This window comes from Cygnus olor, chromosome 18 (assembly GCF_009769625.2).
Source record: "Cygnus olor isolate bCygOlo1 chromosome 18, bCygOlo1.pri.v2, whole genome shotgun sequence".
Taxonomy (NCBI): domain Eukaryota; kingdom Metazoa; phylum Chordata; class Aves; order Anseriformes; family Anatidae; genus Cygnus; species Cygnus olor.
Window position 1 is genome coordinate 12,052,233 of NC_049186.1, and position 18,569 is coordinate 12,070,801.

The 18,569-nt window shown below is 57.1% G+C and overlaps 1 protein-coding gene across 1 annotated transcript in view; it reads right to left on the minus strand.

Moving 5' to 3' along the window:
- The window catches only part of BAIAP2 (BAR/IMD domain containing adaptor protein 2), a 43,615-nt gene that overhangs the window by 19,894 nt on the left and 5,152 nt on the right, over nt 1–18,569 (minus strand). Inside the window, 5 exon segments of the mRNA XM_040530180.1 lie at nt 2,206–2,343; nt 2,605–2,676; nt 3,064–3,125; nt 13,125–13,211; nt 14,851–14,926. Coding sequence (XP_040386114.1) covers nt 2,206–2,343; nt 2,605–2,676; nt 3,064–3,125; nt 13,125–13,211; nt 14,851–14,926 — 435 coding nt within the window.

An 18,569-nucleotide genomic window follows, 5' to 3' on the forward strand; every position in this document is an offset into this window, starting at 1 on the left:
GCTCCCCCAGTACCAGAGCTGCTGCAAGCGCCTGGCTCCAGCTCCTCCTGGTTTCCCTGCCCCAGCACATGGCATTTTCCCTGCCCCTGCCCAGCCTGCACATCGCTCCCTGGATCAGCGGCACGGCCGAGCACCCGCACCGACAGGAGCCAACGGAGCTGGCACCTGCCAAAACCCAGGAACAGCATCAAGGCTGCCCTGAACGCTTTCCTCCTCTTCTGTTTGAAGCAAGCCATAGCAGCATCCTAGCCAGCACACAGAGGGAGAACCACCCTCTCGACTGAATTCTGCAAATTAACTTATTTTGATCTCTGAGCTTGGGGGGGGGGGGGGGGGGGGGGGGAGCAGTTGAGCAGTTTCATGGCTCTTTAAGCTAAAGCTCTTCATAAGGCTTTTTTTTTTTTGTAGAGATAAGCACTTCCTAAATACTTACTGCTGAAAGATTAAGAGAATGAAAGCCTGATCCTGTTTTTCTTTGCCCAAAGAAGTGGTGCTAGCAGAACGACAGCCCTGCTGCTGCCGTTCCATGGCAGGAGCAAGCCATCACCATCACCCCTCTCGGCCGTACGCAGCCGATGGCCGGGGCAGGTCCTCTCCTACATGGAGGGGATCCCTGCAGAAACACGGCGGCCCTGGGGACTCAGGCAGGAGCCAGGTGGCCCCGGCAGCACTTCTGCTCATCCCTGCCAGCAGCTCCCTCAGGTGAGGGGATCAGAAACCGGGTGCTGATGCTCTGAGTGTCCCCATGCTGAGAGCCGTCTCGCTGCTTAACGGGTCTGCTCTCCCTCTGCGGAGATCTGGAGCAACAGATTGCAGAGACACCACTACTCCGAAGTGGTTTAAACCGCTCAGCTTTCAAGAAAGTGCCAGCCTTCGCTGCAGCACGCAGGACACCTAAGTCACTCTGCAGCAACACCTTCTGAAGATGCTCAAATTAACCATGCCTCACACAAGCAGCTTCAGTACAGTCACAGGAGCTGGGAGGCTGCAAATTAGCAGGAGCTCGATTCAGAGCACTCCAGCTCAGCACAGGAGCTGCACTCAGAGCCTGGATGAGTGTTGAAATGTTTTTTTTTTCTCCTTCAGCGATTATCCTGATTCATGCTACCAGGAGAGTGACTGATTTCCCAAATTTTAGTACAATCAACAATGTCACTTCCCCAGCTCTCTGCTGATTGCTTAAATGCCACCCTGTGCACAGCCCCAGCTAGTGAATTGCCATCGGCGTTTAGATCGCCTTTGGCAGAGATGGATCACTTTGGTCGTGTTATCAGCCCGTTGCACCTGAAGTATCAGGTTCTGATCCCAATGTCACCTTCTCACACCTTGCTTACAGACAGGAGTACGAGATTTTTGACTTCAGAGTTAGCCTTTCCCCTTTACCCCACGAGGTACGAGTCGGGCTGCAGTCACTGAATGCCCCTAACCCCAGCAGCACCAGGAGCACTGAGCCAGGCAGGTTTGCAGACAGATGCATTAATCTCTCATTAAAATATGCTCTGTTTGGACACGCTCCAGGGGTGACTCAGACCACAGGTCAGACTTCAGGAGACCTGAACTCATCCCACGCGTGCCTCAGCGACCCTGCACCACAACCCCCCACCACGAGCCAGGCACGGGCTGCGCATGGGATGCTCCGCGATGAGACCTAGGTCCCGACCCGCTCCCTGCCAGGAGCCACAGCGGGGGCCACCATGGACCCAGTGCAGCCCAGCCCAGCCCAGCCCGAGCTCCCACAGCAGGCGGCATGGGGTACACGCAGCCCACGCCGCAGTCACGCTGCCGTGATTCACTCGCCAGCCTCCTCCAGCACGCGCTTGCCACCCGGGCGGGCTGGGGGAAGGGACTCCCGTCAGAAGGCACGGAAAATATTTAAGCAAAACACCATCCAGAGGAAGATGGATCTGGCACAACAAACTAATGATCTTTTTGGGTTCATTCATTAAGCAGGGGGGGGGGGGGAGGAATAAGAGAGCCAGCCGTGGCAGACTCGGCGGGGTTAGTCACCAGCGCACTGCCCTGCACAGCACCTGCTGGGGGCTGCCTCCCCCCCTGGCCCTGCTGCTCTAACACCACCTGCATTATCCATCACAGGCACCAACACCTCCCTGCCTGCTCCTCCTGTCATTATCCAAAAGCTGGCACGCGGCACGGAGCAGCCCCAGGCTGCAGGGGGGCGACAGGCACGGGGGCACGGGCTCCTACCTGCAGCTCCTTGTCCGAGTACTTCTGGGGGTTTTTGCTTCCTTGGCTTTTCTTGCGGAGTTTTTTCAGCTCTGCCTGGCACTTGTCGAGCGAGTCGCCCTTGCTCCTTTGCTCTGTCTGGTATTTCTTCAGCGCAGCCTGGGTGCGAGAGGAGAAGGCTCTGAGCTGCTGGAGTGCTGCTGCCCGGCCCCAGCTTGCAGCCAGGGGCAGGCACACAGCCACTGGCCTCCAGGAGACAAGGAGAAAACAAGCAGGGCTGTGACAGCCTAACACTGGGGGAAAAAACCACCGGTCTGTGTGGGTGACACGTCTGGTGGCCTGCGGACCCCTCTGTGCACGGCACAGCCGTGCCCTGTGCAGGGCAGGGAGGAGCAGGAGCAAACCATCGGGGTCACTTACGCTCAGGTAGCGCGAGTCCAGCTCCACCTTCTGCTCCAGCTGCGTCAGGAGCTCGTTGTGGAAGGACTTGAGCTGCAGAGAAAGAACAGAGGGGCTGTTTGTGTGGGCTGCCGAGCCCAGCAGCAGCTGAACGCTCCCCAAAATCCCTGCAGTGGGAATCGAGGGGGCCCAGGGAGGTGCATAAAGAGCGGTGACGGCCACTGCATTATGCAGCAGGAGGGGTCTGGGGCTGGAGGGGATGCTGCTGGCACTGAGGGATGGACAGAGGGACCCGGCAGGACACTGCTCAGCCGCAACGCCAGCAGCCTGGCTTTGATATGAGCAAACTCTGTGCACGAGCAGATCCACGTGGGGCTGGCTGAGATCAGATCTGGGGGCTCGGAGGAGCTGGGGGAGGGGGGGGTTGCTCAGCCCAGACTGAGGAGCAGCCCCCGTGCTGCAGCACCAACGCGTGCTCACCATCTCCTCCAGCTGGTTCTGGATCTGCCGGTGGACTTCTGCCATCTGGAAGAGCACGTCTCCTGGAAAGACAAGACATGGGAGGGGGCTTGAGGTGCTGACCAGGGGGGACACCCCTGGTCTGGGGGCACCCCACTGGTGGGAAGGGGTCTGCAGCCAGACTGTGGGGCTCCAAGAGCGCACGGGATACCCCTGGTGCCCACCTTCCAGACAAAGGTGATCAGACATCTCAGACACTTGGACAAACGTTTGCCTCCTGTAGCACTGGGGAAAAGGAAGGAGGACATGCAGCAGCCTGGCCCTAACATGTCATCATGCCCCAGCTACGGCTCTGACAGCCCCTGGACCTGAGATAGGAGAACACGAAACTCCCCATCCCCACCGGGGTCACCATCCAGTCCTGTTATGAGCCCAGCTCACTGCAGCCACTGCAGGCAGACCTACACCCTGGGGCATTTGCCTCGATGCCCCTGGACCCGTTCAGCCCCAGTGGCTGGGCTACAGCGCACAGGGCTGTGAGCCCAGCACCGGTCCCTGCCCTGCCACCACCGTCCCCAGGCTGGGAACGGAGCAGCCGGGGCTGCAGGAGGAAGGGCTGTCCTGGCAGAGGGACCCCAGCTCTGCTTTCACTCTTCCTTTAATTTTTCTTTTCAAATGCAAGACCATCAAGCTGTGCTCCCGCGTTGCTTTTCCCGGACAGGAAGGGCCACATCCTGCCTCAGCAAAACCCTGCGGTGGCTGGAGCCAGACGGCGGCCCCACGGAGCGTCTTTAGGAGAGGAGCCAGGGCTACTGCTCGGCTAAAAGCAGCGGCTCCTTCTCAGCTTTTAGGGAGAGCCAAGTGCCGTCAGCTGTCTGTAAAAGCCAAGCTTGGAAGCCCAAACCCCCAGCACAGCGGCTGGGGCTTCGCAGGCAGCTTCCAGGGAGCAATTTGAGAGTTTAAAGCCGCGATCTGCCAGAGCTGCGCCTGCCTCGGACCCATGGTGCTGCCACCCAGAAGTGGCTGGGGGTGAGGAGCACCCAGAGCTCTCACACCAGCAGCATGAGACTCTGGGGCACAAAAACAGCTGGCGCCTACTGGGCCAGCCCCAGCCTGCCACCAGGTCACCCTGTCCCCAGCAGCGAGCCCCACGTGCTTGGGCACGCGGGCTGCGCTCCAGCAGTGTCAACAGTGCTGGGTAACTGGGGACAGCCTGGTCCAGCGTTCCTTTGCTCCTGGGGCTGAAGCAATTCGTACTTTGCACCCACACAGCGTGTCTCAAAACTCTCTGCAAACACTAAAATCCGAGCCCATTGAGTCCTGGGCGGGCGCCAGCCCCTTCGCTGTGGACTCCGTGCTTTGAAAGGTGGAAAATTTATCTCCGAGGGCTGAAGGTGCTCAGCCAGGCACGGGGCAGGAAGCGGAGCAGCCGTCCCCTGCTCGGCCCCGCGGGGAGCAGCGATGCACAGAGCAAGGTGACCAGCCCGCTCCGCTCCCACGCCGGGGAGCCGAGCACCGAGATCCGCGCAGCAGCGGGCAGGCAGTTAACTTTTACGGCCTCTTTGCAAGGTGCTGAACAAAGCAAAGCAGCCCACAGCGCTGAGGCGGAGCTGGCAGCGGCTCTGGCAATTACGCACATCTGCGATGAATAGCTCCACGCATGAATGGGAAGGCCTGGGCGAAAGGTCACCACTACAAGACCTCCAGGAAATTGCTCTCCGGTTGGGCTGCGGCTGCTCAATCATGGGAAGTGCACAAATTCCCACTACAAGGAGGGCAAGAAGAATGACGTAATGATGGAGCTGGGTCGAGGTTCCTTTTCCAAGAGTATATCAGTGCATCGGTGGCCTTATTTCCAAAGCTCACGCCGTGCCCTCTCCTTTTCCCTTCCCATCTGACCAAAGCAGAGCCCCAGCTGACCAAGTTGGGCAGCAGAAAGGGCCAGGTGAGGGCTGGCGGAGGGCTCTGGCCATCAGTGCTGTGCAAGGAATGCCCCCAGAGCAGGGCCCGGGCTGCTCAGAAATCACGCGCATGCCACCAGACCCAGCAGTGAGGTGCAGCAGCACCAGCACTCTGCGGCTCTGCCCCCTGTGCTCCCCACCTGGGGAAAAGCAGCCGGCTCCCGGCAGCAGGGGAGGTGTCTGGGACGCCTCCCAGGACACAGATAACCATCTCTGCTGATACTTTCTCCTCCACCACCCCCTTTGGCTGTTATCGCAGTGAGAGTACGGGGAGTTTCAGCCCAGGCTGAAACCCACCCCACATCAAACCGGGCAGGGGCAGAGCTGTTCCCAGCCACGGCAGCACGGCATGCCCCACTTCGAGCTGCCCCGGGTCCACCCCAGCGTGCTCCCAAGCACTGGGGTCAGCGCTGCTGTTTTCCCAGCTCAGGCATCGGGAAGCCTCGAGGGCTGCGGGTAGGTTGGGAAGGAGCACCCATGGTGCTGAGCGTGACACCGAGGGCACCCAGCGCCCCACCGGCACATCCCCACGGGGAGCAGGCAGCAACACGGATCCAGCCCCCAGCCCAATTTGCTGGAGGTGCAGCGGGACCAGCCCAGTGCCTGCAGCAGCTCCAGGCGAGCTCCGTGCTGCTCCCAGGCTCCGTCGCAGGAAGGCTGCTGGACGCCTGCCCGGCCTCGAGTCACAAGGGCTTCCTCTGAGGTTCCTCCCCAGGAGGAGACAGGGCAGCCAGTCCCGAAGAAACCAGCCCCAGGTTTCCCATGGCAGCCTCCGTAGCCAGGAGCCCACGCAGGGCAGCGGGATTTAAGCTATCTTTGGTGCTGTGCGAAGTCACACACACAGCACCTCTGCCACCCTGCTGCCTTCGCACCACGAGCTGCCTCACCGCTGCAGGAAGGGTACGGACCTTGTGAGGCATGAACCGACACTTCGCCCTGACACCACTTGGACTAAGGCAGCTTGGCAGCAGGGAAGAAGTTAAACTGTGACTAAGAGATACCACCGCGGCTGGGAAGCCTGAATATTTCAAGCCCTGGCTCAGAATAGGATCTGCAGCACTGCACCAGTGGTACAATGGTGCAAGGCGCTCGCGGCGGTGTCGGCAGCACGGGGCCACACCGGGAGCTCCCTCCCACGCCACGAGCTGCCAGCACCATGCACAAGGGCTGTTTGCAGCTTAAACACTGTAATTACGGCCGTGCAGCAGGCCGCAGACAGGGAAATGGTGTGGGTCACACTGCGAATTACACAGAGCGCGAGCACCGGGCTAGCTCTGTGCCAAAACACACATCCTACGGGTCAAGAAACCCAAAGTAAGTGCTTCACCCAAGGTCACAGGCAAAGTCCCAACGGGGTGGCAGGAGGGCAGCGCGAGGGCTTCGCCCGTGCCAGGCTGGGCACAGCTCCCTGCAGGGACGGCCACGGCTGCAGAGCACGCACACGGGCGAGAAGGCTGAGGAGGCAAAGGGAGCTGCTATTTACATCTGTCTGACTCACAGTATCATTCTCGCAGAACTATAGGGGCTATTGTGGGCCCTTCCCCACCACACCCAGCGAGGAACAGCAAAACAGGTTGTTCCACATCCCTCAGATTGCAATCGGGCACCGCAAGCCCTGCAGGAGCCAGCTGCCCGGCCAGAAGGCAGAGCAGTAGGAGCCGGCTGAGCCCTGAGCCTATGGAGTCTCTTCCTCTTCGAGCTCGATGCAGGCCATTTTCAATAAAAGCACCAAACAATGCAGAGCTGCCCAGGCAGCGCCCCAGCAGCACGCAGCAGGGATGCTCGGCAGAGCAAAGAGCGCTGAGCACCGCTCCTCACGCCTCGAGCACGGAGGACGCGGCCCCCTCAGCACCGCTCCACACCGGGATCTCTCGCTCCAGGGGCTCCCAAACAGAGCAAAAAGGGAGGAAAAGCCCAGAACAAAAAGGAGGGCAAAACCAGGGGGTTCAGGGACCCAGCCCCACCGCTCTTCCCCCCCTGCTTTAAGGAGGACCAGGCAGAGCGACAGCACTGGGATGGAAATAGCCAAGCAGGCAGAAAGGAGAATTAGTTTGTTAAATGTGAAAAGCTAAAGGAGTTAACAGGGCAAGTTGTCCGAGTGCTGCCTCCTGAACCATACAGCCAAAGGTGTGCCATGGACAAGGCTCCAACAGTTATTTAAGGGGAGGTATCAGTCTGTGCCCATTCTGAACAGAGCATCATTTCAGGGTGCAGCCCTGCCCGCTACGAACCTGGCAGAGCAAAACCCACCCCAGTTCCCTCCATGGTGCCGCCCAGTTTCACACCTCCCCGGGCGGGTTTCCCACTGCCACCAGTTACTGCTGGGACCAGCAGCGAGCCTCGCTGGCTCCCTGGGCTCCCACAGTCAGAGTTCGGCACCCGAGCTGTCATGCAGATGCTTCCCAACCTGTCCTCAAAAGGCACAGCCTGGCAACAGCTCCAGCTGCTCACAGAGATCTGATGAAAGTCTCATCCAGCCAGATTTATGGCAGGAGCATGCTACTGAAAACTTCCACGATCTTATTTCTTCCCTGATATTAACGTGTCTTGATTCAAGCTCATGAGATGCTGCACAAGCCACAGACAAGCCCTTAAGCCACTGAGAAAAGCACTTCTCAGCTGAACCCCTGATTCAGACAAGAAGGCTCCAGAACCTGACTTTATCAGCTCTGACATTAAATTGCAAGGCAACGTGGAGGAAGATTCGTGCATGTACAGTGGGAAGGATACAAGTATGGGAAAACAATCAGCTTCTCCTCACTGATTCATCTATTTCCTCTTCAAAAAGGTTTCATTTATTTATCGCAGCCCGAAAGGATCACACAGGATTTGTTGATGTTATATTAGCAACTCATCAGCATTATAATGATCAGTTCTGTTTCCAGCCTGCGTTTCAACCCATCTTGGCAAAGCTTAAGACTTTTTTTTTTTTGAGATGAGGTAAAGAAAGAGGCAAAGGCTTTCCCAGGCACCCTGACTCAAGAGAGGTGCAGGGCACATTTCCAGCGGGAGGCCCTCGCTGGCTGAGCCCTTGCTGCCTCTGTCCTGTGGTTAATTCATGGGCACAGGAGAGCACGGACCCCCACGAGCACCCAGCACCTCCAGGACCCAGGTCTGGGCAAGCAATGGAACCACCCAGTGCATGGCTTGGGTGCAGATCGGCCTCCCCCAGGCTGGCGGCAGGCTGTGGGCATAGCAGGGAGCAGCCCGGCACAGCAAACAGATCCACTTCTGCTGAGCTCCACTGCTCAGCGTCTCCTCTTTCACCAACACCAGCCCAATTCTTCCGTTTTCTCCTGCACCACCAGATGTTCGGAAAGTAAAGCAGGATGTGAAGTGCCACCAACGCGCTGCTCCTCACATCCCCATCTCCAGATGGAGGAGGATGCGCCCCTGCCTAAAACTCACGATCTCACAGCTCTGCTGCTGCTGGACTGCAGGGGCCAGCCCCTGGATGTGGCTTGTGGCCACCCCACCTCTGGGAGGACAGCACAGTGCCAGGGGGCCTTGTCCTTGTGGGGCTGGGCACTGGGGGCGCAGGCAGGTGGCACCCCCCCCCAGGAGGTGTCACTGACATCCCCAGGAAATGCCTGTTCTGGGGGAATGGGCTTCAACCAGACACAGGCTGCTGTGGCAAAGATGTGCACTTCCCTTACTTGAGCACAAACTGCAAGCTCCATTTTCCAGGAGCACTAGCATCAACCTGGGAAGGCTAAGAACAGCCTTGGAGGCAGAGTCCTGAATTTCAGGAACAATTTCTCTGGCAAATGAGACCTTTAACAGAATTGCACGTGGGAGCACCTGGCTCCAGAGCACCCATCCTTCTGGCAGTGCCAAATTGTTACCTGCTGAAGCGCATCATTAAGTCCAACCTCAGAAGGATGATGCCACGGGACTCTCACTGCTCTCCCACCCAGGGGCACTTTGCAGGGACACCACAAGCTGCTGATCACAGGGGGAGATGTCCTGAGAGCAGCGCTGGTTTCCCGGGCTCTGCTCTCACGGGTACGAGCAGGCACCGAGCACCACAGCCACCACCAGCCTGCTCCAGCACATCACAGCCTCTTCGGCTCACGTATTAAACACTTTGCTGCTACGATGACCTTTGGCACTTGCGGGATCTGTATCTGCTGCAGGAAGCTCCTACCTGAAACAGCTGCAAATCCAATTAACAGATTAATAAACCTCCCCAGAGGATTGAGCGCAGCACAAAGCCTCCACACTGCGCCAAGGCCACCGAAAGCTGGGGTCAGGCTGCAGCACCGCAGCGAGAACAGGAGCTGGGACGTGCCTGGACAGCCCGGGGCGTCCCACCAGGCTGCTCCCATCCGCACCAGTAGCGCCTCTGGGCTGCCCCCACTGGGGCCACAGAGCCCCTCCTGGGGCACGGGGTACCTGCAAGAGGCAGGTCCAGCACCCCAGGTCTGTAAGCCATGCACCACTCTTGGAGCCTGGTGTCCTCCTCGACTGGCACTGGGCAGCTCTGCAGCAGATGACTGGAGCACAGAGGTGCCACGGGATACGATTTTATCGGGCAAACCGGGCATCAAGAGGCCCATTATCTAGGGGAGGCTCGCTGCAGCTGAACAATGGAAAACTAATTACTGCATTCCTTCCCCTTTCGTGGCGCCGGGCTTCACTCAGTCTCTGATCCAAGGGGACCTTGGAGAAAAGCAGCCCCAAACGAAACCCTCCCCCAGCCTAAGGAGCTCTCTGCAGGTGCTGTTCAGCCCCTGGAAGAAGCACTTTGAGCAGCATCCAAGTGACTTCAGTGCTGCACTTCTGCTGGCAGCAGCAGCACAAGGGCCAAAGTCACCCAAGCACTTTGGGGGCAGACTCAGGCTCCTTAGGAGCTTCCCAGATCAAGCCCAGAGCAAGTTTCCACTGATCAGACAGGCAGCATTAACTGACTCCAGCTTCTCAGCTTCCCAAAAGCCTCCTCAGCCTCTGACAACACAAAGAACAGCACAAGGAGCCCCTCTGAGGGGCTGCAGGCCCAGGTCTAACCCTCAAAGCACCAGAAGCTGGATCAAGGCAGGCGGCTCCATCCATCCATCCATCCATCCCTGCCAAGCTTCCAGCAATGCCAGGACCCAGCCCAGCCCCAGGACCTGCCAGCACCACGAGCCCCCCTGGCCACCCCGAGCTCCTCCATGAGGATGGAGCAGGGAGCAGATGGGTGCTGCTGAATCCGGTGACAAGGGAGGCACAGCACAGACGAAGTGCAAATGGTTTTCTAAAGTGTTGGGAGCTTGTTTTTTTGTTGACCCATTTGATAGCCCCGAGATAAAAAACACAGCCCAGGCCAGCTCAGCACGTGAACCCCCAGCATCGCCGCTTCCCAGGGCAGCACAGGACAGCTCAGCCAGCACGGAGCTGCCTCGAGCAGCTGGTTCGGGGCAGCCTGCTGCTGTGCAGGGCCCGTGGGAAGCTGCACGCCGTACCCAGCCAGGACATCACCTTAGCTCTGAAGAAAACCAGACTCTGAACGTCCCAAACCCCGCAGTGGGGCTGACAGCACTACAGCCCCACCAGATGCCTGCACCCAAAAACCCAGGGCACAGAGCCGATTACAACTCAAGTGCTTCATTATTGCTAGGTTTCCCGTTTCCGCGTGAGATTATCCCATCTACACACTGTTCCGAAAATCTGGTGGGGAATTTATGAAACATGTGAAGCGCTAAGCAGCTGGTGAGCACAGAACCGAGCTGCAGGCAGCTGTCTGGCAGGCGCTGGGGAGGCTGCTGAAAGCTTGCAGCAAGGTAAGCGTGCTGCATCACTGCAGTCAAAGGAATTTGCTTTTAAATAAAGCAAACGCCAAGCAGAACCAGCCAGCGGGCTGCCCTGTGCCAGACACCCAGCACATTTGCTGAGGCAGGGACCACCAGTGGGTGATTTTCCAGTGCCCAGCTTAAAGAACAAGCTCCTCGGAGCCACACGTGCTGCTACGGCGTTGAGCTGGGCTGGAGGGGCCACGGCAGGGTCAGCCCCAACCCTGCTCTTGGAGGGTGCAGAGCCAGGGCAGACATCAGGATCTGGGACAGATGCAGCCTTTTATTATCCTTCAGAAAGGATCTGCAGTATTTTACTTTCTGTTGATGCTTTGTCCCAGAAATGGCACCAGAAAAATACCCATGCTCAGAAAAGAGTATTAAGGAGGAAACAAGTCCCTGATCCTCCTCCTTGGAGCCACCGCCGGACATCTTGGAGCAGCATCCCCTGTGCTGCCATTTGGGGAAAAAATCCACCCACAACGGGATCAGCTCAGGCCCACGGCATGAATGCGAGCGGTCATTACAAACAGCCCCATTTGCTACAGCCTTTGGTAAGGCATGAAACAGCCCAGACCCCAGGGCTCGCTTCCAGCACTATCAGCAGTCACAGCAGAGGGCTGATAAGCTAAAGGTGTTCCCAGGAACTGCCTACCTCTGGCTGGCGCAGCGAGCACAGCCCAGGCTGAAGCATTCCTCAGCCCGTTCGCACATCCCACTGGGATGGGGTGGCGTCCCTGCCTCTTATCAGCTCCAGGGAACCACAGCCAGAAATTTTATCTCCACTTTCTTCTGCAGGGAGCAGCTGCCACAATAAATATCAGCAAGATCACCACAGCAGGAGGGCCGAGGAGCAGCCACTGGCTACAGGTCGGGGCTAACAGAAGCTGCCAGAAATCCCCTTCCACCACCGAGCCCCCGCACTGCACACCACGGATGGGAGGCGCAGTCATCCGCGAGCATTTGAAACCAACCCCAAAATATCCAGGTCACATACCAAGCGCACACCAGGAGAACCCTTGCAAAGCCTGCTCTCAGGCTGCTTTCCCCTGGGAAGCAGGGCCACCAGAAGCCACGGCAGGGCGAGCAAAGCCTGCAGCTGCTCCAAAGGGGAAGCCGGGTTTGTGGCCCCAGCTCCCGCCCGCGCGGCTGAACCGCTCTGGGGAACCTTCCCCAGACTTTTACTTCCAGGATGACAAAGCCACCACGGCTTGCGGCCCCAAAGAGGCAGTGAAAGCCTTGCGAGCAGCGGCATAGGAAGCCCTTGAACGAGGTCTGCACAGCCTTCAGCATCGCCTGCTGCATGCATCGCCGGCAGGGCTCTCGCTTTATTTATTAAGCAGAAACAGATTGCTATAGGCAGCTTTAATCCGAGTGCTAAAACTGGTTTCCATAGACACTTCGTGCTTCTCCATAAAAACCCAGACTACGCCAATGAGCTGTGCGCAGCAGAGACGGAGCTGGATCCGGCTGTGGCTCTGGCACCGCACAGCACCGCGAGCCCAACACCAGCCCTGCCGGGGGCTGCTCAGCACCCCGGGGAGCCTTCACAGCCACCTCAGCTCAGTCTCCTTGCCAATCGACTGCCTCAGATGACAGTAACGAGCACAACCTGTGCAGCATCTGGCCAGCGAGGTGGCAGGTGGGAGTGCAGCTGGGGCTGCACAGGGAGCCTGGAGCACAGAGCATGGCATCCCCGGGGGACCCTGCGCACCGCAGAGGAGGAACATGAGCTGCAGCAGAGCCCTGGGAACAGCAGCTCCCCAAAGAGCAAATGCAAGAAGGGGAAAACAGACACAGAGCAGCGGGACTCAGCACATCACGGCTCGGACACGAGCCCAGGCAGGTCACCGGTGGCACCGCGCTGGGACACAGCAGACAGGGCACGAGCAGCCCTTGCACTGGTTCTGCTGAGCTCAGCAGGGTGCTGGGTATGACCACAGCTCCCACGTGCCACGATGCTGCCAGGATCCCTGCTTCAGCACGCCCAACCTGCGTGTCCCCAGGCATCCCCACCTCCTGCTCTTTCACAGGACCGAAGACCACAGAGACTTCTAGGGGAGCCAGGGCCACTCTGAACCAAGACAAAAGCACCAGCAAAGCATCTCTGTGCAAACACTTCCCCTCCGCCAGCACCACAAGCAGCTGACATCTCAGAACCCAGAGACTAAGATTAGCAGGATTTTTTTTAAGCTACATTAACAGCGAATAGAGGCACAACCACCATTTACATCAGGAGAATCAGCCCCATACCCAGCTCCTTATCCCCATCAGCACAGAGCTGGTCCCATCTCCGCTGCTTTCAGCCTGCCCTGGACTGACTCCATCCAGCCGGGAGCGGGCGACTTACCCAGTTCCTTGGATCCTTGGCTTTCGCTGGCCAGCTCTCCCATCTTAACCAGAGCATCAAAGTATCCTTTTGCTGCGTATGTCATACCTAAGAGCATCAAAAAGAGGCAGGTTATAGTCTCTTTGATGGCTATTATAACTTCTACGGCACTGAATAGGTGCTAGACACTAAAACAAAAAAGCTCTTACTTCAAAGGGCTTAACCCCACGGGGAGGGGCGAGACAACAAACAGGCAAAATTAGCGAAGAAAGAACACACCAAGGAAGAAAGCTAGCGCAGCAAGATTACAGAGCTATTTAGGAGAAAAAAAAGGTACATGCAAGACCTAGGTGGTTTTCATTCCAGCATAACCATCAGCCTGCTTAGCGCTGCTCAGAAAAAGCACTGTGGAATAATTGACTATTACAGACATTCATTAGAGTTCAGTCTTGTTTGTTGACATTCCAGCTACACACTTCACTTTAATCAGATAAGCAGGGGGTTTCCTCTAATCACGAGAACATGTTGTACAGCTCCAGCTCAACGCCACCGGATCATGCACCGAAGCTCTTCCAGCATCGTTCGCTGATCAGTGCGCTTTCTTCAGATGCCCCCACAAGCTCCAGGATCCCAAATAAAGGATGACCAGAGACAGTTTTAAAGATTACGGGAAGATCTTGGCTTCAAAGCACATCCAGAGCAGGGACGTGAGAAAAACAGAAGCTGAATGATCACACCGGTTCTCCACAAAGCACTGAAGTAACAGTGTGCCCAGCTCCAAACTGTGACAAACCCAGCACGTTGTAAGCAGGCTGTGCCAGCCAGGTGGTTACACCATGCACCAGTGTAATATTTCAGAACAGATAAAAGTCAGGTTCTGAGGTCCGTGCCAGCCTCTGCCCCCCATGGCTGCTTTTCCCCAGTGCCTGCAGCAGCCTGGAGGTCGAGCAGGGGACTAAGTAGCAGCAGCACGCCCAAGGCACAAGCCCCACTTCGTTAGCATCATTAGGGGCTGTGCAGTGCCAGCCCACAGTGCCCCAGGAGGACAGACCCCCACCACAGTCACTTCACCCCCCTCGGCCCCAAAAACACCGCTGGGAAGGGGCAGGGAGGCAGCACAGCTCGGAGGGATGCCAAGGGGGCCTGCATCCACGAGACCCCCCACGGAAACATTCAGGAGCCCAGCCTGGCTGCGGGGAACAAGACACGCTCCAGGCACGAGGCAGGAACACATGGATCCTTCCCAGAGGTCGTGTTTCAAGCACCACCCTTTAAGAACAGACAATTTTTTTTCTACTGAGTTAAGATTATGACAACCTCCTCCCTTGAAGGCATCTTCACCGAACCAATTTAAAAAAAATAAAATCCAGGAGACACGCAGTGCAATTTTCTGAAGCGAGCAGAGGCAAAGCAAGCTAGCTCTGCATGGAGCTGCTGCAGAGCTGGGCATCCAAAGTCATCAATTCAAAACAGTTGGGTTTTGGTTTTCATCAATTCACAGTTCGCTCAGTTAAATCTACACTTCTCTGGTGGCTCCCAATGGAACCCTATATTCCCAGTTGAGAGCTGCCACCAATATTTTTTTTTATTTCTTTTCCAATGTATTGTTCTGGACAATGTGAATATTTAAGCGACACTTAAACAAAACTTAAATAATTCTAACGATTCAAAAATGTGTGACCCTGCACATGGCTTGCACCCTCCAGCATTTCAGCAATAATTACATCAGCAGTGTGGTTTCACTTACTTGCTAAGGCTTTTTCATAGGTCTTCCCCATAGAAATGAAATTCCTGAGGCTGGGATTGAACTGCTCCATGATTGTCTGGAAGAGAGGACAGCAGACATTAGCAGAGGTGACAGGAGCTGGGGGCAGCTCAGGGCTCACGCCGAACAGCCGTCCCCGTGCTCATGAAGGCAGTAACAGAGCAAAACCCCCTGTAACGCAGCACAATCCTCCCGACACCCTGAGCGCGCTGGTTGCACACTGAAGCCTCCGGCACAGCCACGTCTTACCTGCATTGCTCCAAACCAGCAGCCCTAATGGCCCAGAAGGGCAAGTGGGGTAACTTGGGGTAATTTCCATTGTGGGTAACTGAATGGACAACGCACAGAAGTAGCCTAATGCTAAATCTGACACGACAACTCTTGAACGCAGCCGGGATCAACCCAAGCCATCCCTCGCCCAGCCCCACGGAGGGCACCGCCGCAGTCTGCTGAGCGCAGCCACCCCTGGAGCAGCTTCCCCAGGCAGGCTCCAGCAGGGACCACTGATACCAGGGGCAGAGCCTAGGCACAGCAGGGGGTGGGCAGACAGCCCAAGCACCCTCCCTCCATCCTGCAGCTCTGGCAGGGAGGGCCACGTCCAGGTTTTGAACCCCACGGTGCGCGGCAATGCAGCTCCGCAGCACGCTGGTCAGAGAGCAACTGGGACCTACGGCCTCATACAACATAGGAGATAATTGCTCCAGACCAGAACATTATCAGATATGGCAAAAGTGGCCATAACGTGGCGTAAATGACCATAACTGGCTGAGAGGGCAGCCAACAGCCCTCAGGCCAAGCGGCGCTCTGGGAGGTGACTGCTGGTGATGGCCCCTTCCTGGGACCAGCACAGCAGCACCAGCCTGGTCCACCACAGACAAGCAGGAGGGGCTGGAGGGCAGCATCCAAAGCAACTGCTAAGCCAACGCAGCTGCAAGCAGCGTACCATCCCCAGCAAGCTGGTGCCAGCTGTGGCTAAAGCTCCATGGGAGGAATTGCACCCCGGTGGCCGAGCACTTGGTGTCACTTTCCAGCTGCCCAGAAATGCAGAAACGAGAACACAGCACACCAGAAACAGTCTGCTGGGCTTTCCCTCCTCCCTCCCTTTAAGATCCTTATTTAACCATGAGGCAGAGGACGACTAATCTGATCACACACAAGAACAGCTCTTTGTACGTTTGTCACAGCAGCGACTGACCCTCTCCTGCCAAAGCGACTCACTCCCAGCACCGACAGCCTCTCTAGAACAAAGCTCTGACTCCCAGCTGGGCTGGGGAAAAGGCAGCAACGCCTCTGTGCTCACTGCACCCTCCAGACCAGCCTGCAGCAACCCTGGGTCCAGCCCCACATCCCTGCCCCATCCCATGGGCAGCTGCCCACACATCCCCACGTGGCGATGCCCAGGGGACGGGGGCTCTGCCCCGCACCGCTGCTGGCAGCGCCCTGTGCTGGGAAGGCAACAGACAGACACTTCTGTCAAATAAGCTGATTAAGCATCTGTCACCTCATCTGAAGCTGGCCAAACACTATAAAGCTCATTTTCTGCCCGAGGCATTTTTATCCCGAGTTCCTGCTGCCTGGCCTTTTCAGGGTACGGCGGTTTAATTTTCTTCTGCGGGTGCCTGTGTGCAGGACGGATCGACTGCGGCGGCCGAGCTGTCGCCTTCCCCTGGTTCAAAACAGCCAGATTTAATTTCCGTGAGCAGCAACCTGCGTGGGACACTCTGGCCCAGAGACCGTGCCAAGCACACTAAGGGGCATCGCTTCAGTGCTGGTGTTTGCTGGCGCAGGGGATCCCAAATCCCCCACATAACGCAGCAACAGCTGGGGGACGGGGGGCAGAGCCCCAGGGCAGCCCCGAGCCACGCTGCCAAGCCTCAGAGCCCACGATGCACAGCCCTGCAAGGGACAGGAGACGACCTGCAGGGATCTGACGCGGCGAGCACGAGGCTAATGAGGACTCCAGGGCTAATTGGAGCTGTGGGCCAGGCCACGCAGCCTCCAACAGCACAGGAGGGCTCCTCTGGGGCAGCACGGAGCCGTTCAGCGAACACGCTCAGCTTGAGAGGAGAAAATTAACCTGTAGCAACAAGCCACGTAGTGAGTTGTTTTCCATAATTGTAGGAGGCAATTGCACAGGAGCTAATTAGCACTGGGGAGGGCTGCTCTGTCCTTCCCACGTCACGTTTGGCTTCGGTCGGACGCGTCCCCGCTGCCAGCACAGCCACGGCGTGCCACCGCCACGCAGAGCTCGGCCCCAGCCACCTGAGGCTGAGCAGCGCCCATGCAGAAGGAAAATTGGCAATTTCTGCAGGGAAAGGATTTTTTAAACAGTTTGCTAGGTTAAGTGCAGTAAGTGTTTATGTATGTATGCATGCATGTGTATATAAATAAACCAGTTTTTGCAGCAGTGCCCAAGTAAACAAATCTTCCCCAAAGCACGAAGCTCAGAGAACCAGCACCCGAATGGGCTCTGCAGACCCAGCACCATCCCCGGGGAGCAGCCCGGGGGCTCAGCAGCAGGGCACTGGTGCAGGTGGCAGTGCCAGGGAGCAGGGCTCGGGGCCGAAAGCAGCTGAGCTCCTCTCCCGACCTGCAGGGACACGGCACGGCCGCACGGATTTGAGGAAATGCCCTCCCAAAATTCAGCACATCTTCCCCGGGCAGGGGGACGAGGCACAAGAGCCACAGACTAACACAGCCATTTTGAAGCAGCAAATAAAGAGGAAGAGCGCAGCAGAAAGGATCCCGCTAATCAAGGGGAGGGGAGGGAAGTGGCTTGTGCTGGCCAAATAAAATCCCTGAAACCCTTAAGAGGAAGTTTGCTGAAAGTGAATGCCTTTAAGACGTCGCCTAGAGACTCCAACATAAATAACCCCGCAGGATAAGGGCATTATAAAGGACTCTTCACTCCAGAGATAAAAATAGAGTTTTTCAACCCTTATTTTCACTGCCATGGTGGGAAAGGAAGCCAACTCCAGAACTAACACCTCCATATCCCCCAACACAGAGAAGTTGGAAAGCTACCAGCTGCCAGGAAGAAACAAATACTGGAAGATAAACACGTTTACATCAGGGACTGTGCTCAATAAGCAACCGCTTCTCGTGCCCAAGAGAGCCGGCACAGCACCGCAGCTGCCTGCTGTGGGGACTGCTGCTCCAGCAGCCCCCGGACAGGCACACAGAGAGGGCAGGGAGCAGTCTGTGTGTGTCTGTGTGCGCTCCTGCAGCGGCTTCTGTGAGCCAGGAAGGTGAAGCCAGGTTTGCCAGACACTACAGTGAAGCTGGTATTTGGACAAATTCTGGTATTGAAAGCAAGTCTCACTCTCCCTCAAATTTTGCTCCATCAGCACCACCCCCAAGTTGTTTGCCTTCCACATGCCAGCCTGGGCAGAGTTTAGAAAAACACAGACAAAAAAAAACTGGCAGCTAAAGGTTGAAAGGGCTTTGCTTTGTTCCACTACACTAAATTCCCCGGGTAATACCACTCAGCTCTGTGGGATTGGCATGGCTTTTTTCAGCTGCCAAAAACAAAACTAATGCAAAGCACGAGGTCTCCAGGACACAGCCGTGTGAATTAGGGGGGAGAAGACTCCACAGAAAGCAAGCTCAACTTCTCTCCCCTCCGAGTGGGCTCCACTTTGTGCTACAGCAAGGATTCACCTGCTGTTCCAGTGCCATAATAACCAGCCCACAATTAAAAG